Below are 23,478 nucleotides of genomic sequence, written 5' to 3'. Positions count from 1 at the left end.
CACTTTTATCAACACCTCCTTTCAATCGGGAGTGGTCCCTAATAACCTGAAGGCTGCTTGGGTCATTCCTCTCCTAAAAAAACCCACCTTAGACCCGGAGGTTCCAACCAATTACAGGCCCATCACAACGGTCCCATTTCTGCTAAAAATATTAGATAGAGCAGCCTATCTTCAGATACAGAACTATCTGGAATCAAATAACCTACTAGGCACGAGACAATCCGGCTTCAGACCGAAGCACGTACGGAGACAGCCCTCCTCGATCTCAAAACCCAAATTGAGGATCTCAAAAACAAAGGTAAACTAGCCCTGTTACTACTATTAGACTTATCTGCTGCCTTCGATATGGTTAATCACCAAATCCTCTGTCACCACCTGAAAACTGCAGCTCACTTCTCCGACATGGCCACTAACTGGATTCAATCCTTCCTGGATAACAGACAGATGAGGGTATTCTCGCCCACCTCCGCAGCTGACCCTGCACCAGTCCCCTGCAGAGTCCCCCAAGGATCGTGTGTATCCCCTACCCTCTATAATGTATTTACTAAACCCTTATTTGATGTGCTCGACTATCTGGGTGTCACCTACACAAATTATGCTGATGACACCCAGATACTCATCCCCATCACGGGTGATTACACAGTAGATTCAAAAGCCCTAAATGACGTTTACCATGCCATTCAAACCTTGGATGGCCCAACATGAGCTCTGTCTCAATGATGACAAGACAGAGCTCCTCATCCTAGGTACTCAGCAAAGACTAAACAAGCTGAACCCTATGTTCAGTTCCTTTAACATCGATGGAAATCTAATAAAAGTCTCCAAAGATACCAAAACGCTTGGAATCTACCTCGATTCCACTCTCTCCCTTCACAGACAAACAAATGCAGTTGCGGCCGCCTATACTGTACTACCCTCGTTGGACCCTGGTCATGTCCAAACTGGACTACTGCAATGCATTGTACCAGGGCACTAATCAGGGTGACCTAGACAAGCTCCAGATCATACAAAATAATGCCATCAGGGCAGCCTTCAACATCCCCAGATCTGCACACATTTCGGATACCAGGAAGAACCTTCATTGGTTGTCAGTCTCCCAAAGGATCTCACTAAAATCACTTGCCCTAACCTACAAATGCATGAATAACCTGGCCCCCACCTATCTCGCCTCACGATTCACGCTGTACACCCCAGTTCGCTCTCTTAGATCTACCCTGAACCAGAGCCTACTGATACCTAGATACAAGCTCCAAACAGCTGGCGGATCCAGCTTCCCAGTCCTGGCAGCCAAATTGTGGAACGCTGTCCCCTTGACTATTAGAAACCTCCCCTCCTTCAACCTTTTCAAACATAGAGCCAAATGTTGGCTAGTCACTTCCAATGCCCAAGCTACATTCTGAAAACGTGATACAATTACTTATATATGGATGTACCATTCGATAAACTATGTATCGTTGTCTACCTACCTATGCCTATTTATATGCTATATTTATTGTTCGATAGATAATCACTGTTTGCAACCTATGTAACCATTGCTCTCAAGATATGCGCCCGGTAGCCTCCGGGCCTGGTTTGCGCTATACAAATAAATAAATACAAATACAAGCTACCATGATACACAAAATTGACCTTCTCCAAAAGAAAATCAAAGACCATTGCAAAGCATTACCTCAACAGACAGGAACCAACCCTACCAACTGCACACCAGCCTCGTCTAAGCCCACCAAACCTGACTTCTCCTTCAGGGACATCACTGAACCAGAAGTTATCAACTTATTAAAAAATCTCAAACCCTCCCCTTGTAAAGGCGATATATGCCCGCCCAAGCTCATCAAAGACTGTGCAGGCTGCTTTGCGCCGCTCTTTACGGCCTTCATCAATGCATCCTTTAAATCAGGCATTATCCCAGCTAGCCTCAAAGAGGCCTGGGTCCGCCCTGTCCTAAAAAAACCTACCCTCGACCCCCTTCAACCCAACAACTACAGACCGATAACTACAGTGCCATTCCTCCTGAAATTATTGGACAAAGCCGCACACTGCCAAATCCAACACTTTCTGGAAACCCACTCCCTCCTTGGGACCAGGTAATCGGGCTTCCGGAAAGGACATGGCACCGAAACAGCCCTGGTGGATCTGAAGAGTCAGATCACCCAAATTATGGAAAAGGGCAAGCCAGCCCTATTGCTCCTCCTAGATCTCTCAGCCGCATTCGATCTGGTTGATCACAAGACCCTCACCTCAAACACTCCGCTAATTTCTCTAAAGAATCAGCTCTCTGGATCACCTCCTTCCTTGAGGGAAGAGCCATGAAAGTCTTCTCGGACACTGCTAACGCCACACCCACTACAATCCATTGCGGGGTCCCTCAAGGATCCTGCACTGCACCCACACTTTACAACTTGTTGACTAAGTCTGTCTTTGACAAACTCGACTCACATGGTATCACAACACGAACTACGCAGACAACACACAAGTACTTCTACCTCTCTCAGAATCATACCACGAAGACGCCAAGGCACACCACATGATCTACTCCATCATCCAGGCTTGGATAGCAGTTAATGGCCTCTGCCTTAATGGAGACAAGACTGAGATTATGATAGTAGGTCAACAGAGCACCCTAGACAAACTGGACAACCTGTACGCCAACTTCTCCATTGACAACTCCATCATCCAGGTATCCACAGTTGTCAAGACACTAGGAGTATACCTAGACTCCTCGCCATCAATGACCAGATAAGTCAGCGCAATCACTTCCTCATCTGCACATACCACCAAACTTATAAACGCCATCAAGCCATACCTCTCAAAACCTAACTGCATTTCAATAGCCAGAGCAACCATTGGAGCCAAACTGGATATTGCAATGCCCTCCTAGCAGGCACATCGGCAAAAAACCTAAACAGATTACAAGTCACACAGAACAATGCTCTCTGGGCCGCTCTCAGCATCCCAAGAAGAGAGCATATCTCCCACGCCAGACACTCAGCCCAATGGCTCCCTTCAAAGGGCAGATCACACTCAAAATCCTCACCCTCACACACAAATGCCTCTTTTTCCACCCCGTCCTACCTATTAGAGACCATCTCCAAACCCTCCTCCTCACGTCCCACCAGGACGCAATACATCAACTTACTCCATATCCCACGCATCAAAAAAGCCAAATCCGGTGGCCTAAGCTTCCCCTACATTGCTGCCAAGTCCTGGAACGCTCTACCTGTAGACAGAGCGGAGAACTCACTTTCGATTTTTCGTAGGAATCTTAAGACCTCCTTCCTTGCACAATAATACGTGACACTCGCTAACTTATGTAAATATACTGCACTGCAAATGTGTACAAATTTCATACCTGCTCCTGTAAATTATGTATTACTTGTGTATATGCAACTAAGATATGTCTGTAACAAGCGCCACCATGCCCCCGAGCTGACGTGCGCGCTACAAATCCAACTAAATAAATAAATAAACACCCACCAGTAATTTCCAGAGTGCGACCGGCTATGCCGACTCACCATTTCCCTGTTGCCCTCTGAAGCTACCGCTGGCGGCAAGATTCACACTAATGGAAAAGTAAAATAAATACATTTTGAATTCCTTTTACCATCCTTCAATTCTTTCATTTTTATGTTCATCAGTGACTTTGCCGGAAGGAAATCTACCTTAACCGCTAAGTGCCAAAGATGAGTATGGTCTTCTTTTTTGCATGGACTTGCATAATAACCTGGAAGTTATGTTTGCACTAGGGAAAAGACTGATTTGGGCCTAGTAATGTATGTAATGGCACAGAGTGGAGCGAGCCAATGCCATGCAGTTCTACCCAGAGGAAGCCCCACTTTTAAGACTCACCGGATCAGGCATCCCCACACGTCTCTCTTTGGCTTCCTAGATCGTCCCTCGCTTAGCCGTAACTTGCGATATCACAATGTTCCAGACATGTACCCAAGCCCAGACCGTATCTACCTGTTGCAAGTTTGCATACATAGCCCGACAACTAAATACAACTGAGCTTGATGTTTCCAGTCTGGCTTTATTTGTACCATTTCAAATGCAATAAATATAATGTAAAAAAAAAGGACAAAAAACACCCCTCCCCACCTGCACTGCCAAACCCCAATCCCGAAAACCTTGCTGTGCCCAAAAACAAGATGGCGTCACGTAGCAAATGACATCATCGTTTCATGTACCGGAAAATCAGTGCTGTGAACTGAAAGCGGATGTCATTGGCCACGTAACCATGGGCGCAGTGTGCGTGGACTGAGGTCAGGTGGTGCCGTGTTACACTTTTTATGATTAAAATACATTTATTTCGCAAACATACAGGAGGAACATGAACAGAAATATAGTTTATGGGGGTGCACCTACCAGGGGCAGATCTTTTTGACGGTCAGAGGTCTACTCCAGAATGAATGGAACACTTGGGGTCTGATTCTAAGGGCGATCGGGGTTCAATGGTGAGCATTCACAGGGTTCTGGTCTTGATATCACATGCCACGCTTTGCCAAGCTGCTCGCTTGCCTTGCAAAATGGCTGCCTCAGGTTCCTTCTCAATGGTTGGGCGAGCGGGGGTACAGTGTTTGGCCTTCTGGCTGGCTCGGGGTAACTGGCGTGGGAGTCGCCAGAGGTGGAGGAGCACATGCGATGCCCTGTGATTGGAATCAGACAAACCATCAAAATTCATTAAGTGAAGGCAAATATCCACATTTTTAGAAATTGTTTGGCTACCGGTCAGAAAATGAATTTCGATGCTACTCTTAGGAAGGATTTCTCCAACCGGACTAGGACGTAACCATCTTTTTTCTTGCCGCCATACTCGTGATTGGATTGTTTTGAATTACTTTCTCCACCCATCATGAAAAATTATGTTTCTGGCCAATGGGTCTCCAGCGTGCAAAAGTGCCTCACGACTGAGAACTTTCCTTCCCCCCCAAATGTCTCAAAGCCTGAATGTGCTCTTAGAGGTGACCGGAAGTGACGTCATGACCGTGTGGGGCCGCAGTCACTGGAATGGGTCGACTAACCCCTCATGATTTGAACATTATCAGCACCAGCCATTTCTCCCCTAAAATTTCACAAGATGGCGGAAAATAAATCCCACTTCTAGAATTCCGCGCAATGTGCTGCCCTCCCACTTTTCAGATACTGATAACTAGGTATCCCTGCTCTGCCATGTTGTGGCACTGCTATTTCACTCTCTCGAGCAACAACAACCTGCCTGCAGCTTGTCATTCCTCCAATTGATGTCTACTGGTGTTAAGGCATCGCCCCCCAGACCCATGAGCGGCTGGAAAGCGACGAGCATGTGCAGCGCAGTTGCGCTTTCACGCGTAGCGGTTTGGAGCAGAGTAGAACTGTGCCACAGTAGCTTTTGACAGTACAAGGTGCAATGGTGAGGGATTTGGTCAAGGTGCACCTGCTCTGGCGCTACAGGTACAGGCGAGTCATACCATAACCACACAGGGGCCACTGTGGTCCAATATTGGTCATACAGGACGACCAATGTCATTTTCCCATGTACCTTTAATGAGAATAGCAACAGGGAAGTCCACCGACACTCCCACTTTAACTAAGGATAATGACAACTTAGGGGCTTCCGATTGGATGCAGCGATGACAGGGTCGCCTTAAATTTTGTAACAATCCCCCACACCCACCCCCGCTCTGCACTTTCAACCACCTCATGTGTGGGTCACCTGCACACCACACATTCAACCGCTTCAAAATTACAAACACAAAGCAAAGAAACAATACATCAACTCCATAAAAACTGTTCCAGTTTGACATTAGTCTGTGATAAAAATGTTTTTTTTTTAGTCTTTTGAAAAAATAAATCAGGCCGCTGTCCAGCAGAGGCTGCGTCGACTCTGTCCCCGACCCATTGGGGTCACTCTGCATGGATTTCAGTTTCTGCCCTTTGGAGGGCAAGCTCTGCTGCTAGAAAGCCCCCCTGGCCCAGGGCAGTGGCGTAGGTCCGGCTGTGCGCGTGAGAAAAGCCGGGACCACCGCGTTGGGGTGGAGGCACAGCATGGTAATTCTCTAAATTGTCGTACTGGGAAACCAGGGTCATGGTGCTTTGGCGCTTGCCGTGGAGGGTTTGGTAGTGGTAGAGCGGCCCACAGTCCCTCTCAGAGGGTTCTTGTGGATGGGCCCGGAGGCTATGACTCCGCTCTGGTTTGGGAGGTGGTGCCATAGGCGGATCCTCTTCTCGATAGCAGTCCTTCGAGGGCGGCTTTGCAGCACTAGAGGTTGTTCGGGATCGTGAGCATATCACATCTGGTCGTTCCTCCGACAGCCTGACCTCCTTGTGGCTTTGCCGGAGGGTATCCTGGGTGGTTGAACTATACTTCCCACTGAGATGATGGTAGGTAGTTGGTTCTGGGGGATCCGGCAAACTTTGTGCTCTGTAATCCAAATGCGATGCAGGTGCCATGGCATAAGTGGGGCCATTTTTCAGTTCGGAGGGTTGCCTATGGCTTAGGTCCTGGTGGGGGTGAGGCCGGTGCTCATGTGGACTGCAGACGGGATCGTGCAATTTCCGACTCCACGTTCCGCTCTTTTGGGGGAGCAAAGGCTTCTCTGGCTGCCCATTGCCATAGTTGCCATGGTAGTGCACGCGATCCATGCCGGCTTCGGGGTATGAAGAGTAGTAAAGCTCATTGCCATCAGGCGTAGCAGCTTTTGCCGGATAGCGGCCGTCTTTGCCTTCAACGACGGTCAGAAGGCCCATCTTTCCGGGGTCAGACCTGCTGCGGTGGTGAATGATGTCCAGCCCGCTCAGATCATCGTGGAGTCCTGGCGCTACGTTGTCATACTGGGACATCACGGGGCCCTTCACCTTTTGACGAGCTCGACTCTCCCTTCGAATCGACTGCATTCGATATTTATCCATATCTTCCAAGTCCCACGACATATACATGTGCTTGGCCTCAGGAGCAGGAGGCATGTCGCGGCTGACAAAGCTGTGCTCTTTTCCAGCCAGTTGCCCCATTATGCTTCCCCATGGGTATGGCAGGAGGCCGGAGGAACGATAAGGGTTCTTGGTTGGAAACCTGGAAGTGTAGGAGGCAAAATCCCGGCTGTGGTAAGGATTCATCTGCCGGAGTCTTACGGTGCTGTAAGGATCCAGGTCATAGAACGTGCCGTCGGAGGAGTAGTAGGTTGAGGAACTAGAGCTGGAGTACGGGCTGTACCTGTAGTGCACGCGGCCATTCTCAAAGTACGGCTGCAGCTGTGTCACATGGTAGTCTGAGTGAGGTGGGAAAGGCTGCTGTGGCTTAAACGGATAAGCCGACCTTGAACAGTAGACTGGCTCATCATCGGGTGGTACTTCTGTCCGTGAAATCGGCACTGAACGGACAGGAGGTGGTGGTGGCGGCGCATGCAGTGACTGCACCCTTCGAATAGTGGGGTATGGTGGGTCCTCCTCAGTATATCCGGTGCTGCGCAGAGCAGGGCTACCCAAAGTCAAGTAGTCTGCTCGGCCACGTGGCTTAGGGTGGGCAACTCCTGCGCTTTTTCCTTGGCTCATATACGTATTGTACCTCGGGGCATTGGTGGTCGAGGTTTCGGAACGGGAGCCGTATATCTGGTATGGGTCAAATTTGCTGCTGTGATAGTTGTAATGGGGCGTGGTGCTTTCCGACTTAGACTGATGAGTGGATATTGGTTTGGATTGCGCAAAGCTCTCTGGCAGGCTGGGATCAGGCATACTCTCAGACCGGCAGTGCGTAAGATAGGCAGGCTGATAGTAAGAATGTTTTGGTGGTTGCGGCGGCAAAGCGTCTTCTACAGATGATGGCAGCATGGAGGAAGACAAAAAGGAATGGTAATTTGACGCATTTATGGCGTCGGCGTGTCCCGCGTGCACTGCAGTAGCAATTCGACTCTCCATCGACCTTACAGGTGGCACTGGGGGCCCAAAGGCGTAAGTGGTGGGTTGCGACGGGAAGGATTCTGAGCGCATGTAGAGGGGCGGTGCACGGTAACCCTCTCTGGGCTTTTCCGTGGGTGCTTGGGGAACAGCGTGAGTCGAGTTGGCTGGCCGGGGGGCTGCGGTGGAGTCCGAATAGAAGCCGTGCACCGGATCTGCGGGGCCAGGCTCCACTGGTGGTTCCTCCGCAGCTTTGACCATCTCCCCTTCTCGCGCCTGTGATGGGACCATTTCATCCACCTAAGAAGGAACAAAAACAGGTCTTTTAGTGGTGCTACTGCTTTTCTCAATCAAATACACCAGCAATGCAGCAGAAGCGACCTATCATCTCAGCCAATGTGGATATGCAGGACCTGCCACCGGCTTCTGGTGGATTTCAACACTGTGTCCTTCAAAATTATTAATAAAAAGAGCATCACTGATGCATGCTCCAATGCAGGCATTACTGTGCCCTCGCCTGTTTACCCCAATGCACTCAAGCACAGTTCCCATTTGAAAATGACAGCAAGTAACCGGAGAAAAAGCACATACTGACAGCTGAAGAAGGGTGCGTGTTGGCAACGGGAGAAGACATACAAACTTGAATTCAGGATTAGGTGTCAAGCAACATCCCCCAACTCTTGCGTTGCCTAACGTTCTTGCACGTAAAGTGTTATTACCAAGGACTGTGGAGGAGCAGAGGCTGCTTGGGATGAGAGGGGGAGAAGGAACGTCCTAGTTGGATGGGATGAGAAGGTGGTTGTCCTAGGAGGGGGTGGAAGAAGAGATGGCGATAAGATCCCAGAGATGGGGAACTATAGAGAGGAGGAAGAGCAGGTTAGGGGAGAGGTGGCAGTGGGTCCTGAAGACTTGGAGGAGGTGGAAACAGTGGAAGGAAGTTGCAAGACATGAGAAGAGTAGCATCGGAAAGCGGTAGGGGGGCCCAAGAAAGAGGACGTAACAAGTGCAGTGTGTGGAAACCAAGATCAAGAACAGGAAAGCTCTGGCAGGCCAGGTTGGCCAACTCGAGCTGCACTTGCAGCTATTGGAAGAAATGCAAGGGAGCACCCGGAACGAGCAGTGAGGAACCGCTCCAGGTCTGATCGGAGAAAGACACTTGGCAATGGATAGTCGTGGGTACGGGCCAAGAAACCATTGTTGCCCTGGGATGAGGGGACTCAGTAGATGTGAGTACTTTCCCAATTTCCTACGTTCTGTTAACTTTCTGTGTTGAGGTTTTGACCAGTTAATAAAGATTCTGAAAGTGCACCTTCTGGGTCCGGTGCCTGTACTTGCACCTTCTGGGTCCGGTGCCTGTACTTGCACCTTCTGGGTCCGGTGCCTGTACTTGCACCTTCTGGGTCCGGTGCCTGTACTTGCACCTTCTGGGTCCGGTGCCTGTACTTGCACCTTCTGGGTCCGGTGCCTGTACTTGCACCTTCTGGGTCCGGTGCCTGTACTTGCACCTTCTGGGTCCGGTGCCTGTACTTGCACCTTCTGGGTCCGGTGCCTGTACTTGCGCCTTCTGGGTCTAGTGCCTGTACTTGCGCCTTCTGGGTCCGGTGCCTGTACTTGCTTCGGGCCCGAGTGACCGCTCTCAGGTGGACTCTTCCGCAATGATACGCATTTAATTTGGATGAATGTGGTTACACGTTCCCCAAGAGTTCCACAGAAGTCCCTGGGGGGCAATAAAGGCTCTCATTGGTATAGGGGTCTCCTTCTGATAAGATCCCGGTATCAATTAACATGGGAATCCTTTTGGGAACGTGAATGGGACGGCTTCATAAACGAACAATAATGACCCAAGATGAGTGCAGAGTGGACTAGAAGTATAGGGTAGTATGGAGAAGGACCCAGAATCCCCTGGGCTCTCTTGAAAAACAGTTCTCGTGAAAGGATTTGATGAAGGTTTGCCCCCGCTTCCCACAGTGGCGGCTGGCCCTCAGCTGCATATGAGTGGAGTTCAGTGGGACAGAATTGCTGCAAGTCGGTCTGGCTTGCTTCTCACAGTGGCGGCCGGCCCTCGGCTGCATATGAGTGAGTTCAGTGGGACAGAATTGCCGGCCCTCCTCTGCATATGAGTGCAGTTCAGTGGGACAGAATTGCTGCAAGTCGGTCTGGCTCGCTTCTCACAGTGGCGACCGGCCCTCAGCTGCATATGAGTGGAGTTCAGTGGGACAGAATTGCTGGAAGTCGGTCTGGCTCGCGTCTCAGTGGTAGCCGGCCCTCGGCTGCATATGAGTGAGTTCAGTGGGACAGAATTGCCGGCCCTCCTCTGCATATGAGTGCAGTTCAGTGGGACAGAATTGCTGCAAGTCGGTCTGGCTCGCTTCTCACAGTGGCGACCGGCCCTTGGCTGCATATGAGGAGTTCAGTGGGACAGAATTGCTGGAAGTCGGTCTGGCTCGCTTCCCACAGTGGCGGCTGGTCCTCAGCTGCATATGAGTGGAGTTCAGTGGGACAGAATTGCTGGAAGTCGGTCTGGCTCGCGTCTCAGTGGTAGCCGGCCCTCGGCTGCATATGAGTGAGTTCAGTGGGACAGAATTGCCGGCCCTCCTCTGCATATGAGTGCAGTTCAGTGGGACAGAATTGCTGCAAGTCGGTCTGGCTCGCTTCTCACAGTGGCGACCGGCCCTTGGCTGCATATGAGGAGTTCAGTGGGACAGAATTGCTGGCCCTCCACTGCATATGAATGGAGTTCAGTGGGACAGAATTGCTGCAAGTCGGTCTGGCTTGCTTCTCACAGTGGCAGCCGGTCCTCAGCTGCATATGTGTGCAGTTCAGTGGGACAGAATTGCTGGAAGTCGGTCTGGCTCGCTTCTCACAGTGGTAGCCGGCCCTCGGCTGCATATGAGTGGAGTTCAGTGGGACAGAATTGCCGGCCCTTCCCTGCATATGAATGCATTTCAGTGGGACAGAATTGCTGCAAGTCGGTCTGGCTTGCTTCTCACAGTGGCAGCCGGCCCTCGGCTGCATATGAGGTGAGTTCAGTGGCACAGAATTGCCGGCCCTCCCCTGCATATGAGTGCAGTTCAGTGGGACAGAATTGCTGCAAGTCGGTCTGGCTTGCTTCTCACAGTGGCGGCCGGCCCTCGGCTGCATATGAGTGGAGTTCAGTGGGACAGAATTGCCGGCCCTCCCCTGCATATGAGTGCAGTTCAGTGGGACAGAATTGCTGCAAGTCGGTCTGGCTTGCTTCTCACAGTGGCGGCCGGCCGTCCCCTGCATATGAGTGAAGTTCATTGGGACAGAATTGCCGGCCCTCCCCTGCATATGAGTGGAGTTCAGTGGGACAGAATTGCTGGCCCTCCACTGCATATGAATGGAGTTCAGTGGGACAGAATTGCTGGAAGTCGGTCTGGCTCGCTTCTCACAGTGGCAGCCGGCCCTCGGCTGCATATGAGTGCAGTTCAGTGGGACAGAATTGCCGGCCCTTCCCTGCATATGAATGCATTTCAGTGGGACAGAATTGCTGCAAGTGGGTCTGGCTTGCTTCTCACAGAGGCAGCCGGCCCTCGGCTGCATATGAGTGGAGTTCAGTGGGACAGATTTGCTGGAAGTCGGTCTGGGGGGTTATTGGTGACATTCCTGATGTCTAGTTTGGCAGCCCCTCAGATCGTCCCTTAACCAGGTTGTTGGGGGCAGAAGGCACAGCCCCGAAGTATTGAATGCTTGTTATCTCCTTGGAATTGGGATCTTATCACAACATTTAGGCAACCCCATGTGTGCTGTTACAGAGAGGGCCGGGGTGGTTACTGCACATGCTGTGTATGGCTGCTTTAATAATGAGGTACTGAGCGTGTGTTGTTCTACAAGTCCCTTGCCCATTAGTTCTGTGGCCACTGCCCTGGACCTCACTGTGTTGGGAAGGCGAGGTCTTTCATGAAGCGGCCCTATGCTGAGCTCGATGGAGCATCTGATCATGGCTGGAAAATGTGTGCCTTAATCGCTACCCATGGGGCGACCCCCAATGTGTTTTCTCTCTCCTCCCGGTCTTCGTTGCTACCCTTAATCTCTAACTGCCCCACACCACGTTCCCCACTCGTTACCCGAAAGTGGATTAATTGTGCGTGCGTCTACAGGCAGCGGCCTGATGTGACCCTGACGCCGGGCCTGGCACACAATACACCGGCACCCGCCACCGGCCTATGGACTGTCGATAACTGATTATGGAGGGACTGATTCAGATAGGATTTGCTTTTCACTTTCTAGCCAACAATCCTCCCATGACCTTGTAAATCACATCACTGTTTGAAAACATTTAAATAAAAAAAAAACTTTTTTTTTTAAATAAAAAATTGAGATTTTTGAAGGGACAAAGGTGCAATCATGGTACATAGGATTGACTGGCTGGAAATGTCTGCAGCTATGTAAGCTCATCCCACGTGCACACGCTATAGAGAAGTGTTTTATAGATTGTCAGCTCATGGCAGCGCCAACCGGAAAAAAACGTCACTGGAAATGAAAAGAAAACACCTGCTCCATGGAAGGTGGAAACAAAATCCCCAGGCAGATCTGACAGGCTCGCCCCCAGGGCAATCCAATCCAGTCAGGAGATCGTGGGAGCAGGCCCCACTCCAGAGCCGCTGGCAGAAAAAAAAGCACCGCTTCAGGGGGAGCAAGCCGGCGGGCAGCGAGTAGATGCAGAAAAGCACAACCACGTATCCACTGTGGCGGCCATCAACAGCTAGGAAACGAGCAGTTTCATTTCCTACCACTAGGTGTAGCACGCCGCCCACACAAGAACATTATTTTGGTGGCTTGCGCCCAAGAACCCAAAGGATTTAAGCCTATGTAAGAGAAATGCTGCAACGTATTAGAATTATAACGCACATTTTCTGGCAGAAACCACAGAGGTGCCGTAAGAAGCAGAATGAGAATTTGTGGACAGGTGGAAGCTGGAATCTCAAGTTCCCCTGATGAGCTGCACAAGCCTTTCCTGTTTGCTTCACATGCTAGGAACATGGCAAACATTATGTTAAAGGTTTTTACACCACGCAGTGTTGCCACCTGCGTGGTCTCTTGGCGCTCAGGCAGATCTATAAAGCAAGGCAGGTATTTTGTAAGACTGAGCGGGAAAAGGAGCAAGAGAGCTGTGATGTGCTGTTGGCAGCTTCAGTTCGGTAACACCGTTCGCTGAGCGTAGGTGTGTTTTTCGGTTGGTAGCCGCCATGTGGTGCTGGGCGAGATTATGTGTGGGGTTTGTTTCGTTGTACCAGTGTAACTACAGAACACAAGCATCCTTGATTGGCTTACCTGGCTCCCAAGGGTCGATCCCAAAGCAGATCCTGTAGGAACCGGTCCGGCGGTTGGCTGGAGTTCCATTGGCCTCGGAGGCAGGGCGGGCGCTGCCTGGTGATTAGTAAGAGTTAATTGAGAGGTGGAGATGGAAACCAGGGCTGCCCCACTAGGGGTAACAGCAAAGGAAGGGCCGTCATTGGCCGTCCCGTACACTGGTTCAGATGTAGGCGTCATGTAGATGGACTCGGTGGTAGCCGGGGTCTCCAGGGCTGGCGGAGCCTGGGGCTTCTCCTCGACAAAGATGGTAGACATGAGCCCTGGTGGGTTTGGGTTGGCAGCGTGAGAATTCACCGGTCTCAACTGCGACAGAGTGGTGACCTGCTGGGCGGACTCAGCCAGTGCCAAAGCCAGCATGCGTGCCGCGTTCTTGGGCGGAGGCGGCGGTGGGATGAAGGTGGCGCTATTAACTGGCAACGGTTCTTGCCGCTGGGGCTCCGGGGCAGTAACCTCTGTGAGAAAAAAAACAAACAGTGTTTATTAGAAGAGCCAATACACACCAATGTTTAATGCAGAGTCTTCCATGTGGTAGAGAACTCACCCACAAAGCACATTTTGAGGCTAATAAGAGGCACAGAGGGCGACCTTACACTCAACTTTTTACCTTTACACATGCAAATGAGGTTACCAAAGGTTGAGTACTTCACCTTGGACAACAGAAGACACGTGTTGCATTTATTTCCCATGTTTCCTTTGCCCTAAATGTCCTCAATCCTCCTAACTCCATCTCCTCTATGGTCTCACTCCATCTCCTCGCTCTTACTCTCATCTCACTCCATCTCCTCGCTCTGACTCTCACGCCATCTCCTCGCTCCGACTCTCACGCCATCTCCTCGCTCCGACTCTCACACCATCTCCTCGCTTGCTCTCTCACTCCATCTCCTCGCTCTCTCACTCCATCTCCTCGCTCTCTCTCACTCCCTCTCTCTCTCACTCCATCTCCTCGCTCTCTCACTCCATCTCCTCGCTCTCTCTCACGCCATCTCCTCCTCTCACGCCATCTCCTCGCTTGCTCTCTCACTCCATCTCCTCGCTCTCTCACTCCATCTCCTCGCTCTTTCTCACTCCATCTCCTCGCTCTCTCTCACTCCATCTCCTCGCTCTCTCACTCCATCTCCTCGCTCTCTCTCACTCCATCTCCTCGCTCTCTCACTCCATCTCCTCGCTCTCTCTCACTCCATCTCCTCGCTCTCTCACTCCATCTCCTCGCTCTCTCTCACTCCATCTCCTCGCTCTCTCTGACTCCATCTCCTCGCTCTCTCTCTCATTCCATCTCCTCGCTCTCTCTCTCATTCCATCTCCTCGCTCTCTCTCTCATTCCATCTCCTCGCTCTCTCTCTCCATCTCCTCGCTCTTTCTCACTACATCTCCTCGCTCTCTCTCACTCCATCTCCTCACTCTTTCTCACTACATCTCCTCGCTCTCTCACTCCATCTCCTCGCTCTTTCTCACTCCATCTCCTCGCTCTTTCTCACTCCATCTCCTCGCTCTCTCTCACTCCATCTCCTCGCTCTTTCTCACTCCATCTCCTCGCTCTTTCTCACTCCATCTCCTCGCTCTCTCTCACTCCATCTCCTCGCTCTCTCTCACTCCATCTCCTCGCTCTCTCTCTCATTCCATCTCCTCGCTCTCTCTCTCACTCCATCTCCTCGCTCTTTCTCACTCCATCTCCTCGCTCTTTCTCACTCCATCTCCTCGCTCTCTCTCACTACATCTCCTCGCTCTTTCTCACTCCATCTCCTCGCTCTCTCTCACTCCATCTCCTCGCTCTCTCTCACTCCATCTCCTCGCTCTTTCTCACTCCATCTCCTCGCTCTCTCTCTCATTCCATCTCCTCGCTCTCTCTCTCACTCCATCTCCTCGCTCTCTCTCTCACTCCATCTCCTCGCTCTCTCTCACTCCATCTCCTCGCTCTCTCTCTCTCACTCCATCTCCTCACTCTTCCTCTCACTCCCATCCTCTGTCTCCACACATCCTTTTACTTTAGTGGGTGTATGTTGTTCACGGTGTACTTACTCCTTTTCCTCGGTTCTCTAGCCCTGCCCCATTGCTTCATCCTCTCATACATTTTCGCTCTTCTCCTTGCACAGTCCTCGATCCATATCCCTAGACTTATACATTTTAGCTTCACTCCTCCCCATCCCCAAGCAAGGTTTCTACAATAACTGAAAACGTGCTATTTCTACGTGATATGAACTACATATCGCGGCCTTGTTATCAAAATTCAAGAGTGGGCCTAGTCGTAAGGTGCCTCTTGTTTTCACACCTGTTTTTCTACCAGGTTGTTGTAGGGTTATCATGCTACTTGTCGTCAGCTTTCATATCAGCACACACCCAATGGGCCTACCATACCACTTACAAATGAATTGCAATGGGCGCTATGCAAAAGAAGTAATATAGTCATCCATTCATCCATCCACCAACCAACCAACCAACGCCCATAGTTACCTCATTATTACGCTTTTTATGCAGCACTGGCCCCAGTAAGGCTCCCATACAAGAGGCTGCATTTGATGGAACATCTGAAATTGGCAGCCAATGTACTTCCGCACCTCGCTGTACTACTGCAGCCGTACTGTACCTTATCTGTACGGAACTGTATGGGAACCTTTGCATTATTTCAGTCCAGGTACAGGAGGGTTGGAGATTGACCATGCTGGCCGTCATGCTCCTCTCCACGGGTGTCAGATTGGAGAGACCAAGTAAAATGAATGGCGCCAAGATGGGGAGCTGCGGCTGAAGGTGGTCTGCTGTACGTGTAAATGTGTTTACCTGTTATTGTAAGCAATTGTATTTAACCATTTCCTTTTTGTGTCTGCTTGTTTCAGGATTAGTGTGTTGAAGCTAACATTGAAATAAGGCATAGCCTAATGCTCAGAAGAGCACCTCTTTACGGATATTGCAGGCTTGGTCGCATGGTGATCCCATAGTTGGGGGTGCTAACACTACAGGAAAGCAAGAAGCTAGGAGTAACAAGCTCTGATTGGACTAGCAATGCACAAGGTCGCTCTTCAAAGGCTGCATGGGGGAAGGATGGCATTAAAGCAGAATGTACTGTCATTAGAAACACAAGGAAACTTACCACATGGACTTTGCTCCAATGGAGAAGTTCTGGTCGGAATATTGAGTCCGAGTGGATCCATAGCTTCTCCCGGCACCTCCCGGACATGAGAAACATTCCTATCCATCCTCTCATTGGAGGAAACGTCATTTGCCCCCATCTCGTTGGGTCTCTGAAACACAGCTATGTACTCTTGTGATGGTGACATGTTGACAACATCACCAGAGAAGCACCCTTTGGTCCAGTTCGGGGGTGAGATGTTGCCGGGGCTGCCCCCCATCATTTCAGACACCCGGTTGGGCAGTGAAATGGCGATGGGCTCCGATATGTTCATGGGAGGAGACTTGGTGGACTTGCGTCCTATCTTCGGGGAGAAGGCATGGGCCACCTTCTCTGCGAAGGAAGTTGGCTTTGAGGTCTTCTCCTCAGACGGACTCATTTCAAGGGGAAAGAAGGGACTGGTGAGCTTCTCCTGAAAGGGAGAGACCGGTTCAGAGCTTGTGGCACTGCCTGGCGTATGAGACTGGCCCCCGTACTCCAAGTCCCTTCGGTTGTTCATGGGTTTATCTCTGCTACTGCTACCCGCAGAGTCCAGTTGAGAAGTGCTGCTGTCCGGAGCTTCAGGCTCAGCATGTGGCGGGCTGCACTGGAAAGACATTGGGTCAAAGTCTAGATTAGCCACTCCGATCTCGGGGGGGCTAAGGTCAACCTCTTCCGGTGACCTGGGGGACATGAGTACGGGTACGTGGATCAGCCCCTCGTCACTCTCACTGTCCTGGGGAAGGTTATCATAGGAGTTATAGCAATTCACGTTCTCCAGGAGTTCGCCGTTGTAAGAGGTTGACAAGGCATCGCTGCTGGAACGAGGTCTTCTTGGGCGGAAAAGCTTCGACTCTCCTGGAAAGAAACAAGAGAACACTGCAATTTTAGAATCCGACCAGCCAAATATTCTGCATTCGGGAGAACTCTGAGTTTTGTGTGAACGACTCATAAGCACCCGAACAAATGGAAATTGACTGAGACGTAAACCTGCGAGAATGTAAGATCCTCCATAGCGTGTTAGGTGCGTGTCAGTTGCATTCTCTTACACTTGCCTTGGTACACAAAATCACACATTTAGAGAACATGCATACAGGGTTGCATAGTAACAATTAACATGTTTTCGAAATTGTCTATCAAATTATTAACACAGATTTAATTGGAGTTAAATGGGATTACACATGCATTCCTAACAAATAATGGGCTCTCTGAATGGGTGGAGGGTAGGGATGACTAGTGTCGTCACCGCAGGGTGTGGCACAGGCAGTGCAGCATAAACCACTTCTGCAATTACAGGCAGCATTTTCATGGAAGAAGTCACCGTTATTTCTGTCCCAGGAGGAGGCGAGGGAAGATATCTGGGGAGCACCGTGAGATGGATGTGTGCAAACCAGGAGTGCGTGCTAGCTGCCGATTGCAGCAACAGATTCTCGCCTACCATTAAACACACAGCTTGCAATGCACTGGCAAATCCACAAGATGGCTGAGAGAAACTTGCGTATTAATTGGACAAACTGCATTCAGCAACAATCACCTCCACCTTCCTTCAAATCAGATCCACATTACAAACACAAATATCCAAGCAGGTGGACAACAGGAATGGCGATCGGAACTGGACATGGTGTGCCCGTACCGGTAACCTGAAAGATCCAGTAGATTAAGTCAGCCACTGGCCCCTGATATAGTTAATGTATTAAACTAAATAATGATGTCTCTACCTGTGGTGTTCCCCCAGGGCTCTATCCCATCACATTGGTTCTTCAACATCTACCTGGCCCACTTGTTCTCCACCTACTCCCCTCATTTCCAGCGTTACGCAGATGACACAGCTCTTTTTCCGGCTGCCTTCGCCTACCTCCTACTCCACCTCCTGCATACCTGACTGCTATTCAGGCATGGTGCTCTGCCAATGATCTCTGCCTGAATGCCAGCAAGACCGAGATCCTTCTCATTGGGACCCCTGCTCCTACTTTTCCCCTCACTCTCTGGCCAGACTGCTTGGGTCCCTTCCCCTTACCCACTTGTGAGGCTAAAAACCTTGGCATCCTCTTTGACTCCACTCTCTCTCCTTTTCTCCACACATCAAGGACCTTGCCAAGAAGTCCAATTTTCAGCTGCACCTCCTCAGGGGCATTCTTCCCTTCCTCACTTTCCCTAGAAGCTCAATGTCTCCAGAGCTCTGTTTCTCTCTAGGCTGGACGACTTGAATAGCCTCTTTCTCAACCTTCCTCTTTCCTCCCTTCACCCCCTCCAACTAATTCAGAATAGGACTGCAAGACTTATCCTTGGCCTCATGTCCCGGGGCCGCATCTCTCCAGGCCTAACATCCCTCCGCTGGCTCCCGGTGACCACAAGGATCAAATTCAAGACCCTCTGCATCATCCACAAGGCTGGGGCCCGAAATACCTCCTAGCCAGAATCCTTTGGTTTTCTGGCGCCGACTCTTTACAGGTCAAACGTTTCTCCAGTCAGAAAGCGGGAGGTAGATCCTCAGCTGGCACCTCCCCCTGGAACAGCCCCCCCCCCTCAGACTTGAACCGGATCTTCTTAAGTTCCGGAAACTTCTCAAGAGCTTTTTTTTCTCCTGTTCCTTCCCTCTCGCCCTCCCCCTCCCGTGCTAAACTTGCCATCTGCCACTGGACTGGGGCCTGTCCCCTTCAGAGTCATATAAGGGCCAGACTACCCTCCACAACTGCCCCCCCTCCCCAGCATTATCTTCCAGCACTTGCCCTTGGGCTCCATTTCCCAGACTATCCCAACGTGTTCCTCCTATCCACTGCCGCCTCGGCCCAGCCAGCACTTGCCCCCCCCCCCGCCCATGAGGACACCCCACTTCTGCACGTCTCCCTCTACCCCTCCTCCCCCTCGCACTTTCACCTTGTTCATGCACTTGCACAGTAGGGTTGTCACAATACCAATATAATTGTTCCTTTGTTGTTATGCTCATGATTTCTCATGCCCCCCCCCTCATTTTGTGACACCTGAAAAACATCTGTGTATGGCGCCATACACATGCCCAATGAAATAAAATAAATACAAATACATGTCCTGGATTAGGACAGCCCTTTTCCCTACACATCTTAGTGCTGCAAGTACAGCCAAAGCGAATAGAACATTCAAAACAAAGGTTTCACGCCTGAAGTGACTGATCAGTCAAGCCTAGATCACAAATATCGTAAACAATGAAGCTTCTTTAATCGTAGAGAAAATTGCTCAATGCGTTTCGGGAGAACCCCCCTTCTTCAGGACCAAAACTCTAAATAGAACAGATTTTACATTTAATATCAACAAATGAACATGTCAAACATTATCTCAAAGCTACAAATGTTAGGGTGACCACCCAGGCCAAAGTCACTGTGAATGTACAACTACACAGAGTTTGGTTGGTAACCCAATTATGGAAGAAAACCAGAAGGGAAAAAAAAAAAGATGACGAACATAAAATAGTCTGAGAAACTGAGTGAACGTACAGATCTAGTGAAAATGGTGTATACGGGCAGAGCCATGAAAAAGAGGCACCTGATGTCACCCCCATACGTGGAGTGATTACATCAAAGCCCCCAACGGGACCGCTCAATTCACCTGCGTTAGTACAGAGCGCCTTGCCACAACACAAACTCAAAACACCGTACCCAACATACATTGAACAATATAGTGTACCATTCAGAAACTACGAATACACCACAAAGCACCACTAAAAAGGGAAGTGAATCCCAAACACCAAGTAGCGTGCTAGAGGGAGAAGCCACTGAGCAGACTGCTTACCTAGCTAGAGCCAACTAGTTCATGCTGGCTCAAGGCGCACTCCAAGCTCCGCTTCTGGAACGTGTGCACACTGGGTACTGGGCAGCGAGACAGGGACACGGCCCTCTCCTTGTGCCCCAACGCAAGCTCTAATAGCGTTGGGGCACAAGGAGCTTGTCATCGGGCTATATAACGTGATAAGTGCCCACCGCCCTAGTCATCAGACCTTCCCCTTGACGACTCCCACCCCCACCTCCTGTGTAAGAAAAATGCTCGAATGTTGCCTATCCCCCTTGCTAATTTTGACTTAGGCTGCTGACACTCACAGATCCACTGGAGGGCGCACTACCTCCACTCTATTCAAGTACGATTCTATGCATCCCCTGGCCTTTCCCGTGCTCATTACACGCACAGCCAAGACCAGTGCACTGTTAAGAGCAACATTTGGAATCTGGCCTGCAGTTGACAATACCTGGGAAGTGATAGGCAATATCCGTCTTTAAAATCACGTATGCCCACCCTTGGAAATAAACAGTCAGCCTAACCTGAGCGTGCAAGTGTTGACCTCCGTTCAAATAGATGTGGCCCCTTCGCATTTGCAATAATATTCAAGACAGCAGGTGCCTCTAGAACCAGCAGAGCATTTTAAGCAGGCGATTAGTGTTAGATGGCTGCAGCTGCAACAATGCATGGATAACTGGGACGGCTATTTTCAGTGATAGGTTACTTGATGGCAGGGACTGGCCCGCTTGGCTAAAAAGCAAACATGCATTCTAAACTCCTCTGACGAATTCCCCATAGCGGGACTGCGATCCCCCAAGGGCGTTGCATTACATATTTATAAAGTGCCCATTGCCATTTTTTAAGGCCTCAGAGACCTGTGTGGTGACTGACCCATTTGCAGACACTAGTCTGAAAAAAAATGAGCATTACATTGCATGCAAATAGCATTTAGAGTTTAGGTGGCTGTTCAATTAGCAGAAGAGATGGCTAGTCTGAAGGCATTACACTAGCCGTGCAGAGTAGTGTGCTCAGGCACAGAGGGGATTGCTGTGTCAGTGACTCTCTTACAGCTGGAGAATTGTATGTGGGAATCAGCCATATGCCCTTTAATAAGTGCAAAAGATGTGCAATGAGAAATGGGAGGGGAGCAAAACAAGTGCCATGCTGTGTGAAATAATAATGACAAGCAGGTAAACGTATCATGCATTTTGATTATTTGAGGTATTTACACTCTTCTGGATGTGGAGACTAAAGCTACAATGATTGTCCCGTTTCTCAACATTTTTGTATTACTTGCGAGTAATAGTCTTTCTGAGGCTTGTCTCTGCTTAGAGCATCATGTTTTGCATGGTCCTCCATCTGGTGGCTGGAGAAAAAATAGGATGTCGACAGGGGAGTTCCTGTCACAGTATCTCTATTGTACATGCATGGGTACCCATGATCCCTCATATGCCAACATCCTAAAATTGATTGATTGTGTGATTTGTGAACTTTTCAAGATTTCGCTATAAATCAGAATATATTTTAGCCCTGGGAAGCCAAACGTTAACACACAGCCAAGTGAAATGGAGCCATGAAGATATCTGTCCAAGTGCCTAAATTGAATGGGCTTGAATCCCAGCTTCACTACTTATTCTACATGTGTGATTGTGTTCAAATAATGTAATCTTAATTTGCCTCAGCATAAAAAATTCAGGAGTCCCTAGAAGTGATTCAATTCACACTCTAAACCATCTGAAGCAGCCTCACTCAAGACAGGCCAGACTAAAGAGTGGCATTGACAAAGCCAATAGTTATAGATTTTGGATAGTGAACATTTTTTCTTTCTTGCAACCCTCTCACCATACAAATATGTGTTGTTTCCAGACATGTGGGTTATCTATCCAGTTCCCAAAATGAAAGGTTATTTACTGTTTGGGGCAGAAAACCCTTTCCTACACTATCTGCCATTCCCTTTAGTTTCCACTCAGCACTTATTAGGCCATACCCTTTGTTAGAGCCTCTGAGTTCCCAATTTCTCATCTTACTTAAACAACTGTAGCCAACGATCTATGATCTATAAACAAAATGCTAACACAGCTGTCGGTACAAGAAAGGTTAAGAGTCTGACAACACTTCAAGCTTTCTGGCAGGTTCTGTGTGAGCTGCACATTTGCAAGTCTGCGTGTTCCATTGGCAGGGTGACGCGGCACAGAGTACCCTGATACAGTGAATTGCTAGCTCATGCTTACAGCTCATCAATTCTACAGAACTTAAGCAGCAGAAAGATTCTTTGCCATTAGTTAGCTGCCAGTGTAAGAAATGAATGAATGGTCCTCTTACCGTCCACTGCATGCACAGAGCTAAGCGACTCCTCACTCTTGGCGGAACGGAGGGTTCCAGAGTCTCCTCTACCACCTGAGGAAGAACAGAGAGAGAAACAACATGAAGACGCGTGCTGAAGATGGGTAAGGAAGGAGACCGGGTATAAGTCACTATCTCTGAGATGCGCTGCTGGAGCTCCGTGTTACAGCTTGGCGGGTGTCTGCAGGTTCGAGCCCTTGGAGGTGAACGCAATGGGATAGTCTGGTCCCTCATAGGTAGAGCGCTTCGACAAGGGTAGGATGAGCTGATCAGTTTCCTATTGGCAAAGTGCTTGGTTTGCTTCTTAGTAGTTGCAAATGAAGCCTTTGTGGAGGAGTGAGACGGGAAACTGGTGGCATTGTGTGGTTTCCTCGTTGACCAGCATAGGAGTGAGACGGGAAACTGCTGGCATTGTGCGGTTTCCTTGTTGACCAGCATAGGAGTCAGATGGGAAAATGGTGGCATTGTGTGGTTCCCTTGTTGACCAGCATAGGAGTGAGATGGGAAACTGGTGGAATTATGTGGTTTCCTCATTGACCAGCATAGGAGTGAGATGGGAAACTGGTGGCATTGTGTGGTTCCTTTGTTGACCAGCATAAAAGTGAGATGGGAAATTGGTGGCATTTTGTGGTTCCCTTGTTGACCAGCATAGGAGTGAGACGGGAAACTGGTGGCATTGTGTGGTTCCCTTGTTGACCAGCATAGGAGTGAGATTGGAAACTAGTGGCATTGTGTCGTTCCCTTGTTGACCAGCATAGGAGTGAGACAGGAAACTGGTGGCATTGTGTGGTTCCCTCATTGACCAGCAAAGGAGTGAGACGGGAAACTGGTGGCATTGTGTGGTTCCCTTGTTGACCAGCATAGGAGTGAGACGTGAAACTGCTAGCATTGTGTGGTTCCCTTGTTGACCAGCATAGGAGTGAGATGGGAAACTGGTGGAATTATGTGGTTTCCTCATTGACCAGCATAGGAGTGAGATGGGAAACTGGTGGCATTGTGTGGTTCCTTTGTTGACCAGCATAAAAGTGAGATGGGAAATTGGTGGCATTTTGTGGTTCCCTTGTTGACCAGCATAGGAGTGAGAC

At 49.8% G+C, this 23,478-nt stretch overlaps 1 protein-coding gene across 14 annotated transcripts in view; it reads right to left on the bottom strand.

Annotated features, from left to right (window-relative positions):
• Positions 1 to 4,007: 4,007 nt before the first annotated feature.
• The window catches only part of ARHGAP32 (Rho GTPase activating protein 32), a 1,621,198-nt gene continuing 1,601,727 nt past the window's right edge, over positions 4,008 to 23,478 (bottom strand). For all 14 annotated transcript variants that reach the window (XM_069614162.1, XM_069614164.1, XM_069614161.1 and 11 more), the window contains 4 exons: positions 22,373 to 22,447; positions 16,286 to 17,161; positions 13,162 to 13,655; positions 4,008 to 8,166 (listed from right to left, as the gene is read on the bottom strand). In XM_069614162.1, the coding sequence (XP_069470263.1) occupies positions 5,881 to 8,166; positions 13,162 to 13,655; positions 16,286 to 17,161; positions 22,373 to 22,447 (3,731 nt within the window). In that variant the 3' untranslated portion in view covers positions 4,008 to 5,880. The remainder of the gene's footprint in view (positions 8,167 to 13,161; positions 13,656 to 16,285; positions 17,162 to 22,372; positions 22,448 to 23,478) is intronic.

Source organism: Ambystoma mexicanum, chromosome 9 (assembly GCF_040938575.1).
Source record: "Ambystoma mexicanum isolate Mex_15411 chromosome 9, UKY_AmexF1_1, whole genome shotgun sequence".
Lineage (NCBI taxonomy): Eukaryota > Metazoa > Chordata > Amphibia > Caudata > Ambystomatidae > Ambystoma > Ambystoma mexicanum.
This window is presented reverse-complemented; position numbering and strand designations above follow the sequence as displayed.